Source organism: Colius striatus, chromosome 19 (assembly GCF_028858725.1).
Source record: "Colius striatus isolate bColStr4 chromosome 19, bColStr4.1.hap1, whole genome shotgun sequence".
In the NCBI taxonomy this organism is placed as follows: domain Eukaryota; kingdom Metazoa; phylum Chordata; class Aves; order Coliiformes; family Coliidae; genus Colius; species Colius striatus.
This window is the reverse complement of record NC_084777.1, coordinates 8,483,266-8,501,792: the sequence shown is the minus strand read 5'-3', so window position 1 is coordinate 8,501,792 and position 18,527 is coordinate 8,483,266. Positions and strand designations below refer to the sequence as shown.

Here is an 18,527-nt window from a genome sequence, read left to right as displayed (position 1 = left end):
TTGAAGCTGTAACTGTCGAGGAACCCCAAATCCATGCTCATCTTTGGAAATACTGCCTGTAGAGTTACAGGACTAGTGTTTCCTCTGAGGTCATTTCAGTGGTGAATCTGATAAGAAGACATGATTCAACTGTCTGGTAAGTGAGCCCAGCTCCCTCTGCTTATCAGCAGGAGCCTCCTCTAGGCCTGGGTTTCCACTCTAGCCTCAGGGTCCAGCTGCAAACTGTAATGCACGTCAGGAAATAGTTATTTAGGCCTATTATCTCTCTGTGCATGGGAAAAGCCCTCATTTCAGGAGAATATCAAGTTCTGCTTAGTCATTGGGCCAGAATCCTTACACTTAGCACTTTGGGCAATGGATCTTATTTTCCCATTGTTGGGTAATTAACTATTGCACCATTACTCTCAAAGAAAGTATGTCTCTTTTTAGTGAGAAGAAGCTTAAGTACAAGGTGGAGATTACTTTCTTTCCACCTTTCTCTATTGAAATATCTCTGAAAACTGTGCCCTTGTAGCAGAGCAGTTCATGGTTCAGTGTACTGTGCTTACATTGTGACCCTTACCTGCTGGGAAAGGGAAGTCTCACTGTATGGAAATTTAACTGTGTTCCAGTGGTGGTTTCTGGTGGCAAAGGCCTCAGTAGCTGTGAGTTCCTCAATTCCCTGTGCTCCCAATTTGTCCTCCCAGAGCCTGCTTCTGAGGGCAGGGAGGCTGAAGGAGCCATGAACTTCCTTTCTCAGATGATGCTCCAACTTTAATCCCCCCAGTAAGTTCTTTAGGGAGCACCTGGGAGTTTCCATGAACATCTCTACTAGCCTGAGACATCAAGAATGAGACACTTCCACTGGTCTTTTGGTTTCATTTGTTGGAGTTTGAGGTCTATCAGATTAACCAGGTCTGTTATGAGGTTAAAGGGAAATGCCATGCTTCCCCAGACACCTGCAACCAAATCACAGAATCAAAAGGGCTGGAAGGGAGCTGAAAAGCTCATCCAGTGCAACCCCCCTGCCAGAGCAGCACCACCTAGAGCAGGGCACACAGGGACTCATCCAGCTGGGCTGGAATGTCTCCAGAGAAGGAGCCTCCACAGCCCATCTGGGCAGCCCCTGCCAGTGCTCCCTCACCTCCACAGGGAAGAAATTCTTCCTTGTGTTTCTTTGGAACCTCTTCTGTTCCAGCTTGTACCCATTGCTCCTTGTCCTATCATTGGCCATCGCTGAGAACAGCCTGGCTCCAGCCTTCTGACACCTGCCCTTTATGTATTTGTAAACATTAATGAGGTCACCCCTCAGTCTCCTCTCCTCCAAGCTGAGGAGCCCCAGCTCCCCTTTGCTGAGCTGCAGATGTGTGCAGGCTGGAGGAAGCAACTGCCTGCTCTTCTGTGGACTCTTTCCGGATGGTCCCACTCATTCTGAGGAATTTGTTTGCATGGTGGGGGTTTTGTTACTCTGAAATTTCAGTAAGAAAAGCCCAGTGAAGCAAGGGGGAACCTTCTGATTTGTATATCACATGCCATGCCTTTGAGTATTAAGAAAAACAAGCCACAGGGTTTAATCTTAATTAATGCATGCTGACATAGGGCTGGTGGGAAACAGAAAGGCTTTGACTTCTGAGGTGTAGCTGGAGCTGTCTCCCCAGGACAGCACATGGTAGCTCTCATCTATGCCCGTCCCTCCCCCCCACCGCCACAGTCCCTGAGAGCCTTGCCACAGCCTTCCCTCTCCCTATTAAACTCAGGGCCTCTTCCCAATGTGTCATCTCCCTGGATGTAACCAATTAAAGCCTGTTGACAGCCCAGAGTAGACTTGTACCCTTAGGATTAGAGGCATGTGTACGTCTTCATATAGGGAAGGACAACAACTGGGTGTCTGGCTGGCTCCCTGGGAGTGCGGTGTGGGAAGCTGAGAAGCTTGCAGAGGGAAAAGGAGCCAAGGAGAGAGAGGTTTGCACCCCCAATTATCCTTGCATGTGGAAAGGCTGTGTGATGAGGGTTGCATGTGGTTTACACAGCGTGTTTACATGGTCCATAACCCTAAACAAAGCTGAAAAGCATGACTGTAACTCTGGAAATAAAAGCGCTGGAAACCCCTGGTTTTCTGCACATGAGAAAGTTTTGTTCTTTAAACACACAGATGTTTTTAAATTAAAAATCACTCTTTTGACCTTTCCTGAATGTGATCATGTGGCCAGAGCTGACATTAACTACTGCAGGGCTGTTTGCTTCCACCACGGGCGAAGCTTAGCAAGCAATCTTCAGAGCTCATGGCAGCACCTGTGTTGTCTCTCACCTCTTGGAAGCTGTTCTTGTGCCCTGTGTGCACTTGGGGCAGTTCAAAGGAGGTGGGGTTAGGTATGAGGATGTTTAAGATCTATTCCTATCATGCTGGAAATGGAAGTGTAGGGGGGGGTTTTCCCTCCTTGATAGCTGAAAAAGAAGAAAGAAAAAGTGGCTCAGGTTTTATTCCTGTTTGTCTCTTCCTATTGCCCAAAGGTTGCCCAAATGCTTCTAAGCATCTCTGTCCACTTCATCCAGTGTTATTCTGATGGAGAAGCCCTCATTGAGCTGAAGTTATTTAGGGATTTGTTGTTCTTGGTTTGGACTTTCTCTAATTGGCTGTGTGCTTTCTTGTCCAAGCAAATTTATAGGACCAGCTTTGGTAAGGAAGGAGGGGATGTTACCAAATGGATTGTAAGCACACTCCTTTGCCTTACTGCAATGATTCCAGTAAGTCAGATCCACTAATATAATAATAAAAATGCATTTAAGATCTAAAGTGTGGTGCACATTGTGCCTGGTACAGTTTGATTTTCCGATGCCAGCTGCTCCCAAATGAAATGCTCTGGTCAAAGGAGGGAAAAAATAATCACAAAAAAGCTTTTGCTCCACTCATCAGTGGTAAAAGTGTATGTTTTCCTTTGCTGCAGCACCCCATGACCAGCCTTGGCCCACAGTCATGTGCAAGCTCTGATGCAGGGGACCTAGCTGGTTCAAGTTAGAGACAGGCAGTTTGGGAACCCGGGTGAGCAGCCAACAATAATGTTCTGGCTACTGTATTTGTTTAACCTTGCTCTCCAGTGGATGGATATACAGTCTGTTAAAGCACTTATCAGTCTATAATGCCTTCACACTTTTGTGAGCAGCAGTGTGGAAGCTGTAGAGAGGGGCTTGTGCTGCAGACTGAAAATGCCTTTTAGCTTTAATGAGGCTGATGTTTGCAGAAGTGAAGGTAGAAGGTCTTGTCTGAGCTTTGTTTCCCTATGCTGTGTGTTTGGTGGGTTGCATTTGGCTGCTATTTCTACTGGTAGATGTATTTGTGAACTTTAATACAATAGCAGAATGCAATTCAAGGCTAATTCTCAGAATTATGCTCCTAGGTGAGAAGTGCCGGGGTGGAAGATGCTGCTGTTTGAGAGCAGCTTCTCTCTGTCCTACTGGTGTGTTGAGGAAATGTCTGACGTGAATAAACAGGAGCACATGGCAGATTGCTCAGTTATGCTTTCAGGTGCTTCATATGAGACTGTATTCTGCCTTACTGTGCACTTGGAGCTCTCGCTTGCCTTTGTGTCCTTTCAGCATTTGTTACTCAGTGGCAAAAGAAGGAGGGACAAGGACAAATTGCACTCCTGAGCCCCAAATGCTGGTATTTACTTGTAGGCTTCTGTAAAAGTTCATTATTAAATCCCCTAAGGGCAATTATTTCTTCTTTTTTCACCTTATTTTTCTGTAGTTTCTGGCCCTTTCTCGATTGATGTCTTTGGGATGATCCTTTGAACCATGCAAAAATCATCTGGTTAGTGTTTTCTTGTAAGATTAAAACTCAATATTGTTTTTTCCACAGGTCCAGCTAGCATCCTAGATACTTTGATTACACCTGGCTGGATGTCAAACCTGATGTGGGTTTGGAATAGGCCCAGTCAGAACTGATTTACAGTTTTTTCAGGTGTACCATGTGAAGTTTATGGGTTTATGTGATTTTGATTTGAACTCGCTGGTTTTGAATGAAGTTTGCTTTGAATCTGGAGAGAACAGAAATTCAAAGGAAAGCTCAAAGAATGCAGGTCTCTGTGATTTAAACATTGAAATGTATTGTTCATGTAGGGTCTTTGGAAGTGAAATAGCTGTACTTTTTGAGAAAGCTAAAGTTAATAACACACATTGAATACATATGCAATCTGAACTATCATCTAATTCAAATCCCTTTAGCTCCTATTTGCTTTCCTGAAAATATGACAAAACAAACTAGCCCTTGCATCTCCCACTCATTTCTGAATCACATCCCTGTGTTACATCTAAAACTCTACCCAGGAAAATTTCCCTTTGGAAGTGAACACTATCATTTTTATTGTAAAGTAGAGGAATTTATCATCATGTCACATCGCAAATGAACTATTGATGTTATGTCATATTGACTGTGTTGTTTTCCTACACATAAAGGTCACTTTCCAATTGCTAAAAAATCCAGCCAAACCTTCAGTTGAACATGGGGGCTCTGTGCTAAGAAAGCTGTAGTAACATGCTAATTGAATACTAAGTCTGCAAGGACCATCGGCTGCCCCAAATTCAAAGGGGAAGTGGCTGTATTGAGACTGGACATAGCAACTGGCAATGGATCTTAATTCTGTCCCGCAGGAGACATAGTCAGCTTCCCAATCCCACAGACAAATCCTATTCTTCGTTACATGGGTAAAACTGACAGATGAGATTTCCTCTTACTTCTGAGCCAACTGAATCTGGGAGTAATCCAACATCAGTGTGTTACCCCAGGAGTTTTATCAGCTTCCAATTGATAAAGCTTTTCTGTTGATCAGCTGCCTGCATGCCTTTGTCCTGGAGCAGGACATGCTTCAGTTTTTCATCTTTTACCATCAGACTTTTAGTACCCCAGTGAAACAGGCAAAAGCAGACCGTGAAACTTAGTAAAACTGGCACACAGGGCAGGCAGAGGTTTGCAGTACAAGCTGCAGTTCATGAGCATCACAGGTATGGGAAAGTTGCAACTGAGGACAAAGCAGCAGGCTAGGAGGTATGTATAGTATTGAAAGACAGAGGACACAGCTTTCTCTCATTGTCTTATAATCTATGCTGCTGAAGCTCAGATTTGATTTTGGGGGTTTTTTGGTTTATTTTTCATAACAACAGTGTATTTTAAACTCAATGTTAGTACATATTTTAAAACCCACTGTACATTACACAGATATAATATATGTACTAGTTTGAAAAAAGTAACACTGAATAGTTTCCTTAAGTCTTAGAGGCCAACCTGAAATGACCCAATGCTGACTTTCATAGCTGGACAGATGGGAAACATCCAGAATGCTAATAAAGGGACTAGTTCTAAACCATTTTTGACCAGCACCTAGAAGAAACCCCAGAGCAAAATTCCTGATGTCCCTTGAGTAAGCCTGCGTGTACCATTTTCATCTGAGCTCTGTAGGCTCCTGAGGTTTGAAATGGTCCTAGAAATTGGCTGATTTTGGAGGTGTTTGTTGGAACCCAAATGGTGGCCTTTTTAATGGTTCAGTGCTCGCTAATGTGGGCAATTTTGTTTTTGCTTTAACTTCAACCCAATTCCCAGCCTAAATGAGAAGAACAGTGTGACAGCTTTCAGAACAGATTGGAGGTCTGTGCTGCAGTAGACAAACTGGGTGGCATCCATGTGGCAGTCAAGCTGCCTTATAATATTGGGCAATAAACAAGCAGGAACCTTTCTGATATTTAGCAACTGCACCGTTGTTCCTCATCCTTGGGTAAGATTAACCTTAGGTCTGCAAGAACAATTACAAGTTTAAGAATAAAGGGTCTGATTGAATGCCAGCCTCAAATCTGGCAATGGAAAGAGAAAGTTTTCATCAGTAAGAGATGTGTTAAAATGCTGCTTATGTCATAGTTGGGATTTTCTGACATGTGTTAAGTTAAACTAACATTCTACAGAGCAGTCAGCTAAAACCTGTAGATTAATGAGGTTTCATTATTATGGTTGAAATCTATTCTTTAGCTGGATCTTCAAACAACAGAAAATGTCCTGTTTGTGCCTCCATGGGTTTCATATCAGTCCACGAGTATTTCTCAACACTTGTGCATCCTCACTCAGGATGTTGTGTGCTCCACACATAGACGAGATTGTGGGTTTTACTAATAGATCCTGCTCCTGCTTGTTCTGTGGTTGCTGTTTTGCAAATGGGACAGAGTATAGCTTGTTTTGTCCCAGAAACTCACAGCATTTTCTGTCTTGGTGAAGAAGTGGCAGCAATGCAGTAAAATGGAGGGAGGGAGAGACAGCAGCCTCGTGTCTGGGGCATGATGACCACTTTCACCCTTCTCCCCAAGAAGGAAGTTGCTCCCTGCTGCCTGATGGACCAGTATTCACGATGGCCTTTCACAGCCATACTTAGCTTGAAGGCATGGTCTGGAGGAAGCCCCACCATGGGACAACAGATGGGATATTGGGAGCAGACAGGTCTGTGCACTGGAGATTTGCTCTGTTTATAGCCGCCCGCAGGCATGCAGACAGGCACGTCCACTCCAACTGCAGTGTCAGCCATATGCCAGAGCTGAGCAGGGCACCGTCCTGGTTTAAACAGCAGCTTTGCCTCTCTGCATTTCGAATTATTTTGATGTTACAGTGTGAGAGATGAAAGCCATCAGTGTAAAGCCTGTGGTGTCTGACTTGATGGGAGGGACAGAGTGACATCTATGTCCTTCACACATGCATGTGCTTGTTTGCTCCTTTAACATCTGAGCACCTTTCTGTGGCTAGTGTCTTTTACTCTCAAGATATCCATGTGCTGTGGGGGAATATCATCCTTGTCTTAGAGACAGGGACTTCAGGCCTGGAGAAGCCAAGTGATGCCCAGAAGGTTGTAATGAGGCCATACACTGGGCACGGTCACGTTGAGACCTGGTCCAGTGTCCGGTCCATAGGACCCATGTGATCCTTAACCCCTACTTTGTCTGCAACAGGAGCCCACCAACACAACCTAACGTTGCCTGAAGTAAGTCTTGGGATGTCTGGGAATCATTCACAAGGGTGCCTTCCAAAATTTGCTCTTCAGCAAATCTTCACGTATTACTTTGAAGGCAAATGTTATGAGGAAATGGAGTTAATTGCAATAGTAACTGCGTTTTAGATGTGGCAATGAACTAAGCGCTTCTGATATATCACTTTTCTCCTGCTGACACATTCCTCGGTCCCCTTGAGTAAGAGAAGGAAAACAGGAGAGGCGGTTTGAAGAACATGTTGTCCCTGTGATTGACAAGAGGTTGTATAAATCAGTCAAAGGGAATCCTCCAGGCATTCCCTCTTGTGGGAAGATCCCACAGTGCTCCCTGGCCTTGTTCATTCTGTCTCTCAATGTTTGTGTACAAAATGTGTGGGTGGGAGACGAGCTGGATTAGAACCTCCAAGAGGAACAGACATCAGCTCCTGTAATTGAAAGCAGCTTCCTAGGGAGGGGTATGACATGGGCTTCCAGTAAGTAGACACGAATAGTCCTCAAATACTTTGGAGCAGATACTAAGCTCCTGTGGATCCCAATTGCTGTGTGAGCCTGAGAACCTGGATAAATGGGTGAGGTTTTGAGGCCTGTGTGGTGCCGTCATTCATCAAAGTACTTGGTAACACCCTAAAATGAAAAGTACATTTATCCCTTCTTCCCTCCACAGCTGTCAGGTGCTTTAGCCTCTGTTCTGTGTCACTGTAGCAAACTGGAGGATGTTAGAAAAGAATTTATTTCTCATGCATGTGATTTCCTATGGATTTGTAGCCATGAGAAGATGTGGTGCTCTGTCTTCCAGACCATTGGAACTTGCCATTTGAAAGTGGTGTTACTGCAGTGATAAGTGCCTTCACTGCTGCTTCCATCTTTTAGGGATGCCTTAAAGGCAGAGGTGTGAAGGACTCTCACAACAAATAGTTCTCAGACTTTGCAGCTGTGGTGAGACACTCAGTAACTGGGAAGAATTGAAAAGGGGATTTATTTGCCATGTGCTGAGATGGTGGAGTCTGCAGGTGATAAGGACTGTTTATCCCATCAGGTTGTCATTACAAAGCCTTCAAGAACTTTCTTGCCATTAGCTAAGTTTACTAGATAGCAGCTAGTGTAGAAGAGGCTCTTGTAGCCAATCCTAATGTTATGTCTGTTAGACATTTCCCACACCTCTCAACTACACTCTTCTGAAAGAACTTTTTACCCCAGTACCACTTTGAAACGCTTGTCTGAGTGGTGATGGATCAGCCTCAGTGGGAGGAAGCTCATCTAACCTGTATAAACCCAACCAGTTTATCGAGTGTGCACACCTCAGCTGCACGTGTCTCAAACACAGGTTCTTTATGCAGCGTTAAGATTTTTGCTGATATTCTCGGGCAGAAGCAGAAAGTGCTGGAGTTCACACAGGCACACAAATCAAACAGGCATTTGAAAGATATCAGAGATTTCCAACCCACCTCAGCGGGGTTTATTTTGGGTTTGAGTCAAACTTTTGGTGAAGGTCTGGGTGATTTCTTAATACAGGTTTTCACTTACCCATTAAGCAGCACTTAAAATGTACCAAACATCACTACTTTTGTTTCTTTCAACCACCTTTTTGGACCAACAGAGCAGGAGAAGATATAAGAGTAAGAACAGAATCATGTAAAAGTAACGAGACCTTTGTTCATGTCAAAGAGCTCTCTGACCATATAAATTGCAGATGTGGGTAAGATAAATTCCCTAGCTGGAGAGGTATTAAAATAAAAACCATGCTCCCAACAGGAGACAGGCTGCTGAAAATGCAAGAAGGGAGAATTGCGAAATGGTACATGTCGAATTGCTGGCCTGGATTTCAAATGCCAAAGATAGTTTATGTAAAGCCTTGCTCCGCTGTAAAATGTAACACTATCCACTGGCTAGCCTCAATGAGGCTTGGTCCCAGTTGTTTTAAAAAATAAATAAACTAAAAATCTTCTTCCAGCCCATTAAAGCTGATTTATGTTTTGCCCATAGATTCCTCTCTGCTGGATCTTGAGGGACTCAGATTATAGAAGTGATTACCTCACTTTTAGCCAATCTGGTTTCTCATTCTCAGGCATCCCAGACTCTTTGCATAGCCCAGACTTTGCCTGCCAAGACCAAGAGGGCAGTTCCATGCAGAATTACAGAGTAGGCATAGGATTTTGAATGGTTAAAAACATCTCTGTTAATTCTCTCATTTCACTTCAGGGTTTTCTTTTTGTTTTAACAATCAGGGAAATTGCTTATGGGAACAGCTTTACTGACAGCACATCATCACCTGATTGCTCAGTTCAGGCTCTGGTCTTGGAAAGAAATCTGATACCTTCCCCAAGAGTACATATCTCCAGTTAGCACCTAGTGCAGGTGGTCTGTGTGCTCAGTGCTGGGCTCTCCTGTGGCTAGCACAACTGCTGGAAGTGGTTTGGCCTCTGGAGTTACAGTCATAGCTCCATTGCCACTACACCGTGTGACCATAAGGAAATCCCTCTATCCCCATGCCTCTGATAGTCACTTGAGTTCACCAAGGTGTTGTAAACCTTAACACGTACCCTTCAGTTGCTCCGAGAGCCTCAGCTGGAAGCATCCTTCTCATGCAGTAGTAAACTTTTGCATGGTGGGCATTTCCTCTCTCGTGTCTGTTGGGGAAATTAAGGCTGTGGTCATGGATGTTTCTTTTTTGAAGCAGCTTCACTGAGCAATGTGGTTTCACAGTAAATCCTGCCATTTCTTGCAGCTTCAGTTTCACATCTTACATACTGATGGCGTTGCAAGGCACTTTGGTACTTAGGCATTTTCAGTCTTTGAGCTTTTCCTCCATGCCAACACGGGATTCATCTTCTTTATCAGCTTACAATCCCACTGCTGCCTGCCAAGGAGAGTGCTGTAGGTGTAGGAAGAAGGTGATTCCACTTGGAGAAACTAGTTAACAAAACAAGAAACTAGTTTGCCTAAATTGGGTTGTGACAGACACACAGACAGGTCCTTCCTGGCTACACTTGCTTCCAAGTTTACCTGGCCATCTGTGGCTTCCCTGGGGTTACAGTAACATGCAGGTTTAAATAGGACATTACTTGAGTACTGTGGAGAGCATCTGCTGGCTGTCTGTGCCATGAGTTGGTGTGTTCAGAAGTGAGTCACTTTGACTCGAGTGGGAAGAGTTGTGGTCCGTTTGGGTGGGAGCAGAGTTGTTCTGAATGCTGTCAAGCACCTTGTACCAAATTAAGAGGAAACTGTTGGCTGCCATCCAGCTGCTGTGAATCTTCAGCTCCTTTCCCCCACTTTAAACAGTCACAACCCTTCCTTACTGTCATCTACATGTTTTGGTGTTTCCTTTTTCTCCCACAGGTGTGTCGAACTAAGGTGATTGACCTGAATGATGGTGTCTCTCAGTATGCCTGGTATCCCTGCACGGCCAACTTCCAGTACTCCCACATGACTCAGACTGTTTTCTGGCTGAAGGTAGGAAGTGTACATGTCATTCAGAAGTCTTCTCTTTGCCTGCCTGTACAAAGTTTCTCCAACAGGCAAAATACCATGCGACAGCCTTCCCCAGGCCAAGCTGCTCCTTTCTTTGAAGTATGTTTTGTGTGAAATACCAAAACAAAACCTCTGAGCTCTGTCTAGAGAGTCAGTGGTGGAGTTCCCTCCTGTGACAAGGCTATTGAATTTCTGAGAGGTTACAGCCTCCAGCTGCAGGACTGTTTGTCTCGAGTTTATCTAGTATGTGTAGGAGAGATTGGAAGAGAAGACTACTGTGTGACCTGGGATGGGAATTGTTATTTTAAAAGTCCTGAGCTGACACTTGGGGTGTTTTTAAAGCCCACCACAGTTCTCCACCTCAGCCTCTGTGGGGCTTTTGTTTTCCCAGGCTTATTTTTCCCAGCCTATGGTAGCTGCAGCAGTCCTAGTTCACTTGGTCACTGATGGGACCTATTACCTGGATCAGAAGCAGGAGACCATTGGTGTGCAGCTGTTTGACACTAAAGAGCAAAGCCATGATCTTGGTAAGAATGTCTTTTATTAAACTCCTCTTTATTGCTTGCTTAATCTGTCTATACCCCCATTCACAAACTGACTAGTATTCCTGCTCAGCTTTTCCAGTCAGGCAGAAAAAAGTCCTTGCTTAGTGCTTCAGGACACGAGTCTCGCTAGTTTGTTGAAATTGTTTGTTGAAATCATTTTATACAGACATTGTCCATACCAGTTCACTACGTGTTCAGAAGCAATTAGTTCCTCTTTAGTCATTAAAATAAGTAGTTTCAATGCTTCACACACAGCACTTCCCCGTAGAGACGTTGAGAGTAACGCAGACCAACTGCTGGTAGCAGGGAGTGAGGGACCTGCATCAACTGGTGCAGCAAATGCTTCTACTTTACAAGGTGAAGTTGGGTGGATTTCTAGTCCTGCTTGCAGCAGGCTTTCCACAGCTATTTAAAGGTCAAAGTTTTTCAAGGTTTGGTGAAGATCTAACACAGGAGCCTTGTGGGCTGCTTGCATTGGCCTCAAGCAGATGTGCCTTGCAGGGGCTGTGGACCTGCTAGTTGTGCTGAAGTGCCAGAAGAGACCATTTTTGTTGCTATCCTGGGCGCAGGTCCCTGAACCTGTGTCTGCTGATTCTGTCTGCATTTAAACTCCAAAACCAAAAAATTAACTCTAGCTCCCAACTCTGTGTCAGGATAGGACTGTCTTCTGACCTTTTTTTCCACTGGGAACAAAGCTGGCTGTGTCATCCCAAGAGTGGGTTTTTTAAGGAAACATAACCCCCTACCCCCAGCTTCCTGTTTTACTGTGACTTTGTGGTTTTTGACTACCTGAAAACTCAAACAAACATCTTACTGGTGATGAGAAAGAGAAGGGACACACACAACTGACAGGTGTTGGATGACTATCGAGGGTAGCATAGAAAGGATGTATGGTGTCTGTTGTCTGAGAATGAACCATACTCATAGCAAGTTGTACAGGTTGAGTCAAGGTAGCTCCCAGTTTGCCAGAGCTCCTGGAATAGTGTTACCCTCCTCCCTTCACAAAACAGTGGCACAGAGCTCTTTCCCTCTGAGAAATAAGTGATGGATACAGAAGCATGCCAACAAATACTTGATGCAACCTTTTATAGAGACAGAGTGTGAGAGAATGAACAAGAAAGAGGAGCAAAGAGGAAACTGAGGGTTAGGTTTTGAAATCCTCAATGAAGTTGCAACATGAGTTTGGCATGACTCAGACTGGAGATCTTCACAGCTGAAATGCTGCCTTTGTCATGGAAAAGCCCCTCCAACCTTTTCAGATGAGGTTGACCTGGAGCAGAGATGTGTAGGTAGGCTCCCCAGCAGTTCTCACTCAGACAGAGCTCCCAGTCATTGTTCTGCCTGAGTTGTTGGTGCAGTGTTAAGTCCATTTCCTGGATATTGTGTTTGATGTGTTTGAATTACCATCATGGCAAACTGGAAGCTGTAGCTGAGATGCAAACTTTGGCATGCACTGGATGCAGGATTGACTGCAGACTGACAGCCAGCCTTATGCAGAAGGTAGTAGCAAACTGAAAGGCAATCCAAAAGGAAGTGACACTAATTTGAAGCTTGATTAGTCCTTTCATGTGCTAAAGGACACTCCCACGAGCAAAATGTAGTCTGTCCAGAAGTACATTTGACACGTTGGTTAGACCAAGTTTTTACCTTGTAGACTCCCAGAAAATAATGAGAAGCTCCTTTTGTGCATCAGTAGGAGATGGAGAGGTTGGGATACCAAACAGCACTGTTAGTTCAGTGCCATTGTAGACGTTGGAGTCCAGCTGATGGGTACTTTGCAATGGCTCCTGAGTATTGAATAGGTGGATATGGAGCTACAGAAATAAGGCCAAGCATGGAAACAGCTCTAACTCCCCTGCCACAGGCAATTCTATCTTGAGTGGGATTTTTGGCTGATGAAGGCAGGTTAGTTAAATGAACCTGACCTGCTCAGCTCCATTTACCCTGTCAGGGTCAGAAAGCACCAGGAACCGCAGCACAGCTCTGAGAGTCTGTTTTGTTGTGGATGGATGTCGTTTGAGTGTGAGGAATGAAACTGAGGTGAATAAACAGCCTCATACCCATAAGGTCTTTCTTGGCTTTCCATCAGAGAAGGCAGAAACTTCCAAAGAATTTGGGAACCTGGGATTTTGAGTATTAACTGCACCTGTTTGTAAGTGAGAAACGTGCACCATTCCACAAGGAGCTGATATCAAAAGACCTGTGGGAGGGAAGTAGACAGGGAGGTTATTTCAGGGTCAGGTAAAGACCCAAACAAAAAGAAGTTTGCTTTTTTTTTTCCCCCTTATTATTACTGGAAGATTTTTTTTTTTCAAAGTAGAGGATGGGAAATAGATGTTTAAAGAGTGGTCAGAAGTCTGTCTTAATTCACAGGAAATCACTTTCTAAGGAGAAAACCGAAAACTTTTTTTATTCCTTTCCTTTTGAGTCAAGAAACCTGAACTGGAAAAAAAAATACAATGATGGAAATCCCTGAGCCAGTTAAACATGCAAATAGAATATATTTCATTTCAAATTTGTAAGTGTATCAGGGTAGCCAAAGGGCCTGGGCCAAAGCCGTTGCTGGGGGAGCTCCAGTGAAGCGAGTGGAGCTGGAGCCAAGCTGATCCTCGGAGCCGTGCCACGGAGCCATGGAGGATGGGCTTTGCAGGCAGCCATCGGGCCTTGAATCTCAGTTAATGCTTTCTGAGGACAGAGGACAGCTGTCTGTCCTTTGAGTTAGCCCTGAGATGGGTTTGGCCCATTTGAATTCAGGCTGCCTCTATTTGAAGGTGAGAATTTCTTCCCAGCTATCACTGAATGCCTTCTCTGCTGAAGAAAAGGGATTAGGAAGTGTCCTTATCACCTCTCTGGTGTGTCTGTGACTCCTTGAGACACTTGTGACACGATTATTTTCTTCTCTAATGAAATCACGTGTAAAATCCTCCATGGGTCCATCACCCCTGTTTCTCTCTCCAGGACCATCTTTGCCTTTTTTAGTAAAGAGCAAGATACCCTAAGGCTGCAAACCATCAAAACAAAAAAGTCAAAGCTGGGCACATTTGGCATAAAGCTTGTGCAAAAAAACCTTTTACATTGAGTGCTAATGACATGCACAGCTACAAACAAGCCACTGGTGCACTGCCCACGGTGCACAAAGCCACCCAGCCTGCCGGCACCATTTGATGCGCAGTATAAAGGCTCCAACTGTCCTCTCAGACTGGTTTTACAATAGTGTGACTCCGCTTCCTCCATGATGGTTGCTCCTGATTTAACAGAGCACAATAGAAACGTAGCTGTGGTCTAAAGAAACTGCTCTGAGAGCCTGCCGTGCTTGTGGAGAGAATGGCAGCCTTTCTTCAGCTGTCCGGAGGGATATGCTACTCTGCTAAGCTCTCCAGAGCGATTTGAGAAGCCCCTCCAGGCAGCTTACCATAACTTTTCAGCTCTACAGGGCCATTCCTATGGGTGAAATGCTTCTGAAGTGCCCACGGCTTTGAGAAGTGATTGTGTGAAGTCTGACCCTTCCTCTGATCTTGTCTCTCCTCTGGCAGGTGTCCACGTCCTGAGCTGCAGGAACAATCCCCTGATTATCCCCGTCATCCATGACCTCAGTCACCCTTTTTATCACACCCAGGCTGTCCTCATTAGCTTCAGCTCCCAGTTTGTGGCCATCTCCGGGGTGGCCCTGCGTTCCTTCCACAACTTCGACCCCATCACCATCAGCAGCTGCCAGCGAGGACAGACCTACAGCCCGGCGGAGCAGAGGTGAGCCTGTCAGCCTCCTCCCGCCTCGCCACCCGCCTGTGCTGGGGCTTGAGAGGAGGCAGGAGGGGCACAGCAGCTGAACCCTGCTGACCCTTTTGTGTTGTGGTAAAAAAACAGCAGTGTTCTCATTGGTCAGGATGGATGGGACATTTAACCTGCATGGGATACTGTTAGTGAATTATTTCCTCTTCCTTCCTCCTCCCTCCTTTATCCCAAGCTTGGAATTGGGGCCAGTTAGCTGTCTATACTATCCCCAGTACAGCATCATTTTTTTGCCACTCACACACTGGCTTCAATCTAAACTGCTTTGTGCTGCCAAAGTGCTACAGGGACCTCCCATGGAAGCGGTCGCTCAGAGACAAAGTGATGCTTGTGCCCTGGCAGGGCCAGATCCTGCAAGGTGCACGGCCCTGTGCAGCGGGTGCTTGACCACCAGCATTCACGATGCTTTTATGGTGGGGTAAGGGCCCTCAGCACCTCTCTGGATCCGGCCCACATTCTGAAAAGCTCTGTGGGACCCCCCAGGATGAAAGGTTTATGGCTACCGTTTTATTCTTGTTGTTATTACAGACACATCAATAGATCACCACCAACCCCTCTCAGTCTCTGCTTTACAGCATCCCACAGAGATTGTGACCTTTTGTGGCCTCTGGTGCGGCAGTTTCATGGATCCTTTCAGCAAGGCAGTGAAAAGAAAAGGGGAGAATTTAGCAAAACCCCTGAAAGAATGATTTTTTTTCTCCCCTTTGTGAATTCAAAGTTGTGAGCAGCCGTCATACCATCGCGGCAGCGAGAGTAAAACAAGTTGCATATCCCAGCAAACCTCTGCTCAGCCTCCTAAGCAAGCTGTCAGGGTTTTTGATAATGCTCTGGCTTGGTTGTAGGGCCTGCTTTTGTTCCAGGAAAGGCAGGAGGGTGAGAAGGGGGAGAGAGAAGGGAAAATAAAATTTATTTTAGAAAAAAGAAGTATATCTATAGTGAAATCAATCCAGTCAGTGTGTTCTGACCTAGATTCAAGGAGTCTGATCATTCTGTGCAATAGGTTGTATAAATTCAGAGGCCTGAAGACAAGCAGGATCAAGTTTCAGATGAGAAGTCTAGTTGTGGAAGTTTGGCCAAATCCCAGTGCAGGAGCAGGACAGAAAAAAGAGCAAGAAAAGCCCACTGGAAGGAGAGGGTGAGAAGCAACAGGGAGCTCGAGAGGGCTGAGACACAGGACCACATTCCTCCCGCTCAAGTTTTTGGTAGGAATTGAACCATTTGTTCACTTATGAAATTAGAAGTGCTCTGTGTTTAGAAAGTTATTTCCTTAATAAAAAATGCATTCCCCTTAGGCAAAGCGTCAGTGAGCCTCTGCAGCCCAGCAAAGGAACCTTTAGAAATCTCTTGAAGAGGAATCACCCGCAGTTTTTGCCTCTTCTTTTTCCTTCTTGACTTTTGTTTGGTGGTGGTGGATTGTTTTCGTGGTGCACTGAACCATCTCAGCCCCTTGCTCTCACAAACTTCCCTCAGAGCCTTGCTCGTTCAGAGTGACGGTTTAGGTCTTGCAGGTTACGACGCTGGATTGATCATAAAGTTTCCCATGTCAGTCAAGGGTCTGGAATCTTCTGAAATAAAGCCCAGATCCAAAGCTGATTGAGATCAGTGGGCTTTTTTTTTTCCATTGATGACAGTGCTACAGTGAAAAATCTCCAGTTTGCCTTGTGATGGGTTTGTTCTGGGTGACTGTATCTGCTTTCTTCAATACGAGAAACTCGGGTTCAGGTATCCAAGATGCAGACAAAGTTGTGAGGTTGTGCAGCCAGGAAATAGATGACACCTTTGCTATCACCTGCCACCTTTTTCCATAGTTATTTTACCCAATCCAGGAAGAACATAGAAAAAGGGACTTTAAAAAATTTATTCTTAACCAATTCAGAAGCTGGACGTGGACTTCTGCCTCCTGTGCAGTTGTGTCTCCCCAACAGACTCCCTGTGAGTGCCAGTCCCACATTACCCACCCTTCCCTCTCCCCTTTCCCAACTGGTTGCATTTGCCTAATAGGATTTTTAAGATACTTATTTAATTTTTGAAAGAACTATGTGTAAAGGATGGGTGTGAGGAGGCTGGAGCCAGGCTGTTCTCAGTGATGGCCAGTGATAGGACAAGGGGCAACAGGCACAAGCTGGAACAGAAGAGGTTCCAATGAAACACAAGGAAGAATTTGTTCCCTGTTGAGGTGAGGGAGCACTGGCAGGGGCTGCCCAGATGGGCTGTGGAGTCTCCTTCTCTGGAGACATTCAAACCCAGCTGGACGAGTTCCTGTGTGCCCTGCTCTAGATGATCCTGCTCTGGCAGGGGGGTTGCACTGGATGAGCTTTCAAGGTTCCTTCCAACCCTTGTGATTCTGTGATTCTGTAAGCATCAATTTTACCACTTTCATTTTCCATAGGTCAACATGGATATTTTTGCCTGCTTTTTGGCTTCCTTCTACATGAGATATTATTTCTCTGTCTTCAAGGAGAATTATTTTGGTTGGAGAGGATTTATAGCCAGATACAAACACTTCTAGGCAAGGGTACAGATTTTAAATATGAGAGGGCAAAGAAATGTATCAGCCCTTAGAAATTAGCACAGCTTTTACTTGGAGGGTGAAAGAATCACTCCTGTGCATTAGTGACAACTTAATAACTGCAAATAAAATGTGCTCACTCTTCTTTCTTAAAATATATATTACAGTTAATATAAAACTGGGCTTAAATACAAAACTCCTATTGAACTTTAGAGGTGGGTTGCCCTCAGTCATCGTTAGCTCTTTTGAAAATCCATTCCATCCTCCCAAAGACATTTATAGAGGGCTTGAAAAAAAAAATTAGTCTGTACTTTCCAGTTACACTTTTCCAGTTGTTGGTTCTTCTGCTGCAGTTGACCACAAGCTCCTTTTTGTTTTCTGCAGAAGTTTACCTCACTGCTGGAGACACACTGTAAAATGACACGCTTTATTTTCTCTCTGCATCCTTAGACCAGACAGAATGGCCCAGTTAGTTCTTGTGCATTATAGCTCAAATGATTATACTTGTATTAGTTCCTATTATCCTCATGGAGTGGATGGTGAAAGCAGGAGTGGAGAAGCAGAGGTATGATTTCCCATCCTGCAGTCACTCAAGCAACAAGAAGCCTGGTGCATTTCAGCTGCCTTTGATAGCAGTTCCTCAGAAATCAGGTTCCTGTCCTTTTCACCCTATAGGAAATATCAGCTGAAGGTCTCCCATCCCTGGCAAGGCAGTTCTTGGTCAAGTGCTACTTTCCCTCAGTGACATTTCCCTGTTGTTTCCACAAGACCTGTCCCCTCCATCTCACTTGGTGTCATTTTGCTTCTCTCCTTGAAATGCAGGTGGGAGGTGTGAAAACTCAGGTAGATACCCCAATTCAGCTCTCAGAACAGTAGATTTCAGGAGTTTCCAGCTTTCTCTTCCTCTATTAACTCTATGTTAATGAAGATAAACTTCCCACTGGGAGCAGGCTTTGCCTCCTGTGGCTCTCTGGCGTGTGTGACCTACGTTGCACAGCTCCTTGTGCTTTCTAGCTAACGTAGCCCAAGGATTTTCCTTTCCTTTGCATAAATCTTGGGACAGACTCACTCTTATGGCTGAAAAATTGCCTCTGCAGGGAAGATTTTGGGTTTATCTTCCTCTATAAGTGTGTACATCTGGGCATTTGGCCGTGGGGGAGGCCAGCACTGCAGACCTAGACCCAGCGTGCCATTGCCTGCCAGTGCTCTGGCCTCTGT

At 45.0% G+C, this 18,527-nt stretch overlaps 1 protein-coding gene across 1 annotated transcript in view; it reads left to right on the top strand.

Annotated features, from left to right (window-relative positions):
- PAPPA (pappalysin 1) overlaps positions 1-18,527 on the top strand; it is a 174,741-nt gene that overhangs the window by 111,251 nt on the left and 44,963 nt on the right. The window contains exons 11-13 of the mRNA XM_010203345.2: positions 10,335-10,448; positions 10,858-10,993; positions 14,545-14,758. Of these exons, the coding sequence (XP_010201647.2) occupies positions 10,335-10,448; positions 10,858-10,993; positions 14,545-14,758 (464 nt within the window). The remainder of the gene's footprint in view (positions 1-10,334; positions 10,449-10,857; positions 10,994-14,544; positions 14,759-18,527) is intronic.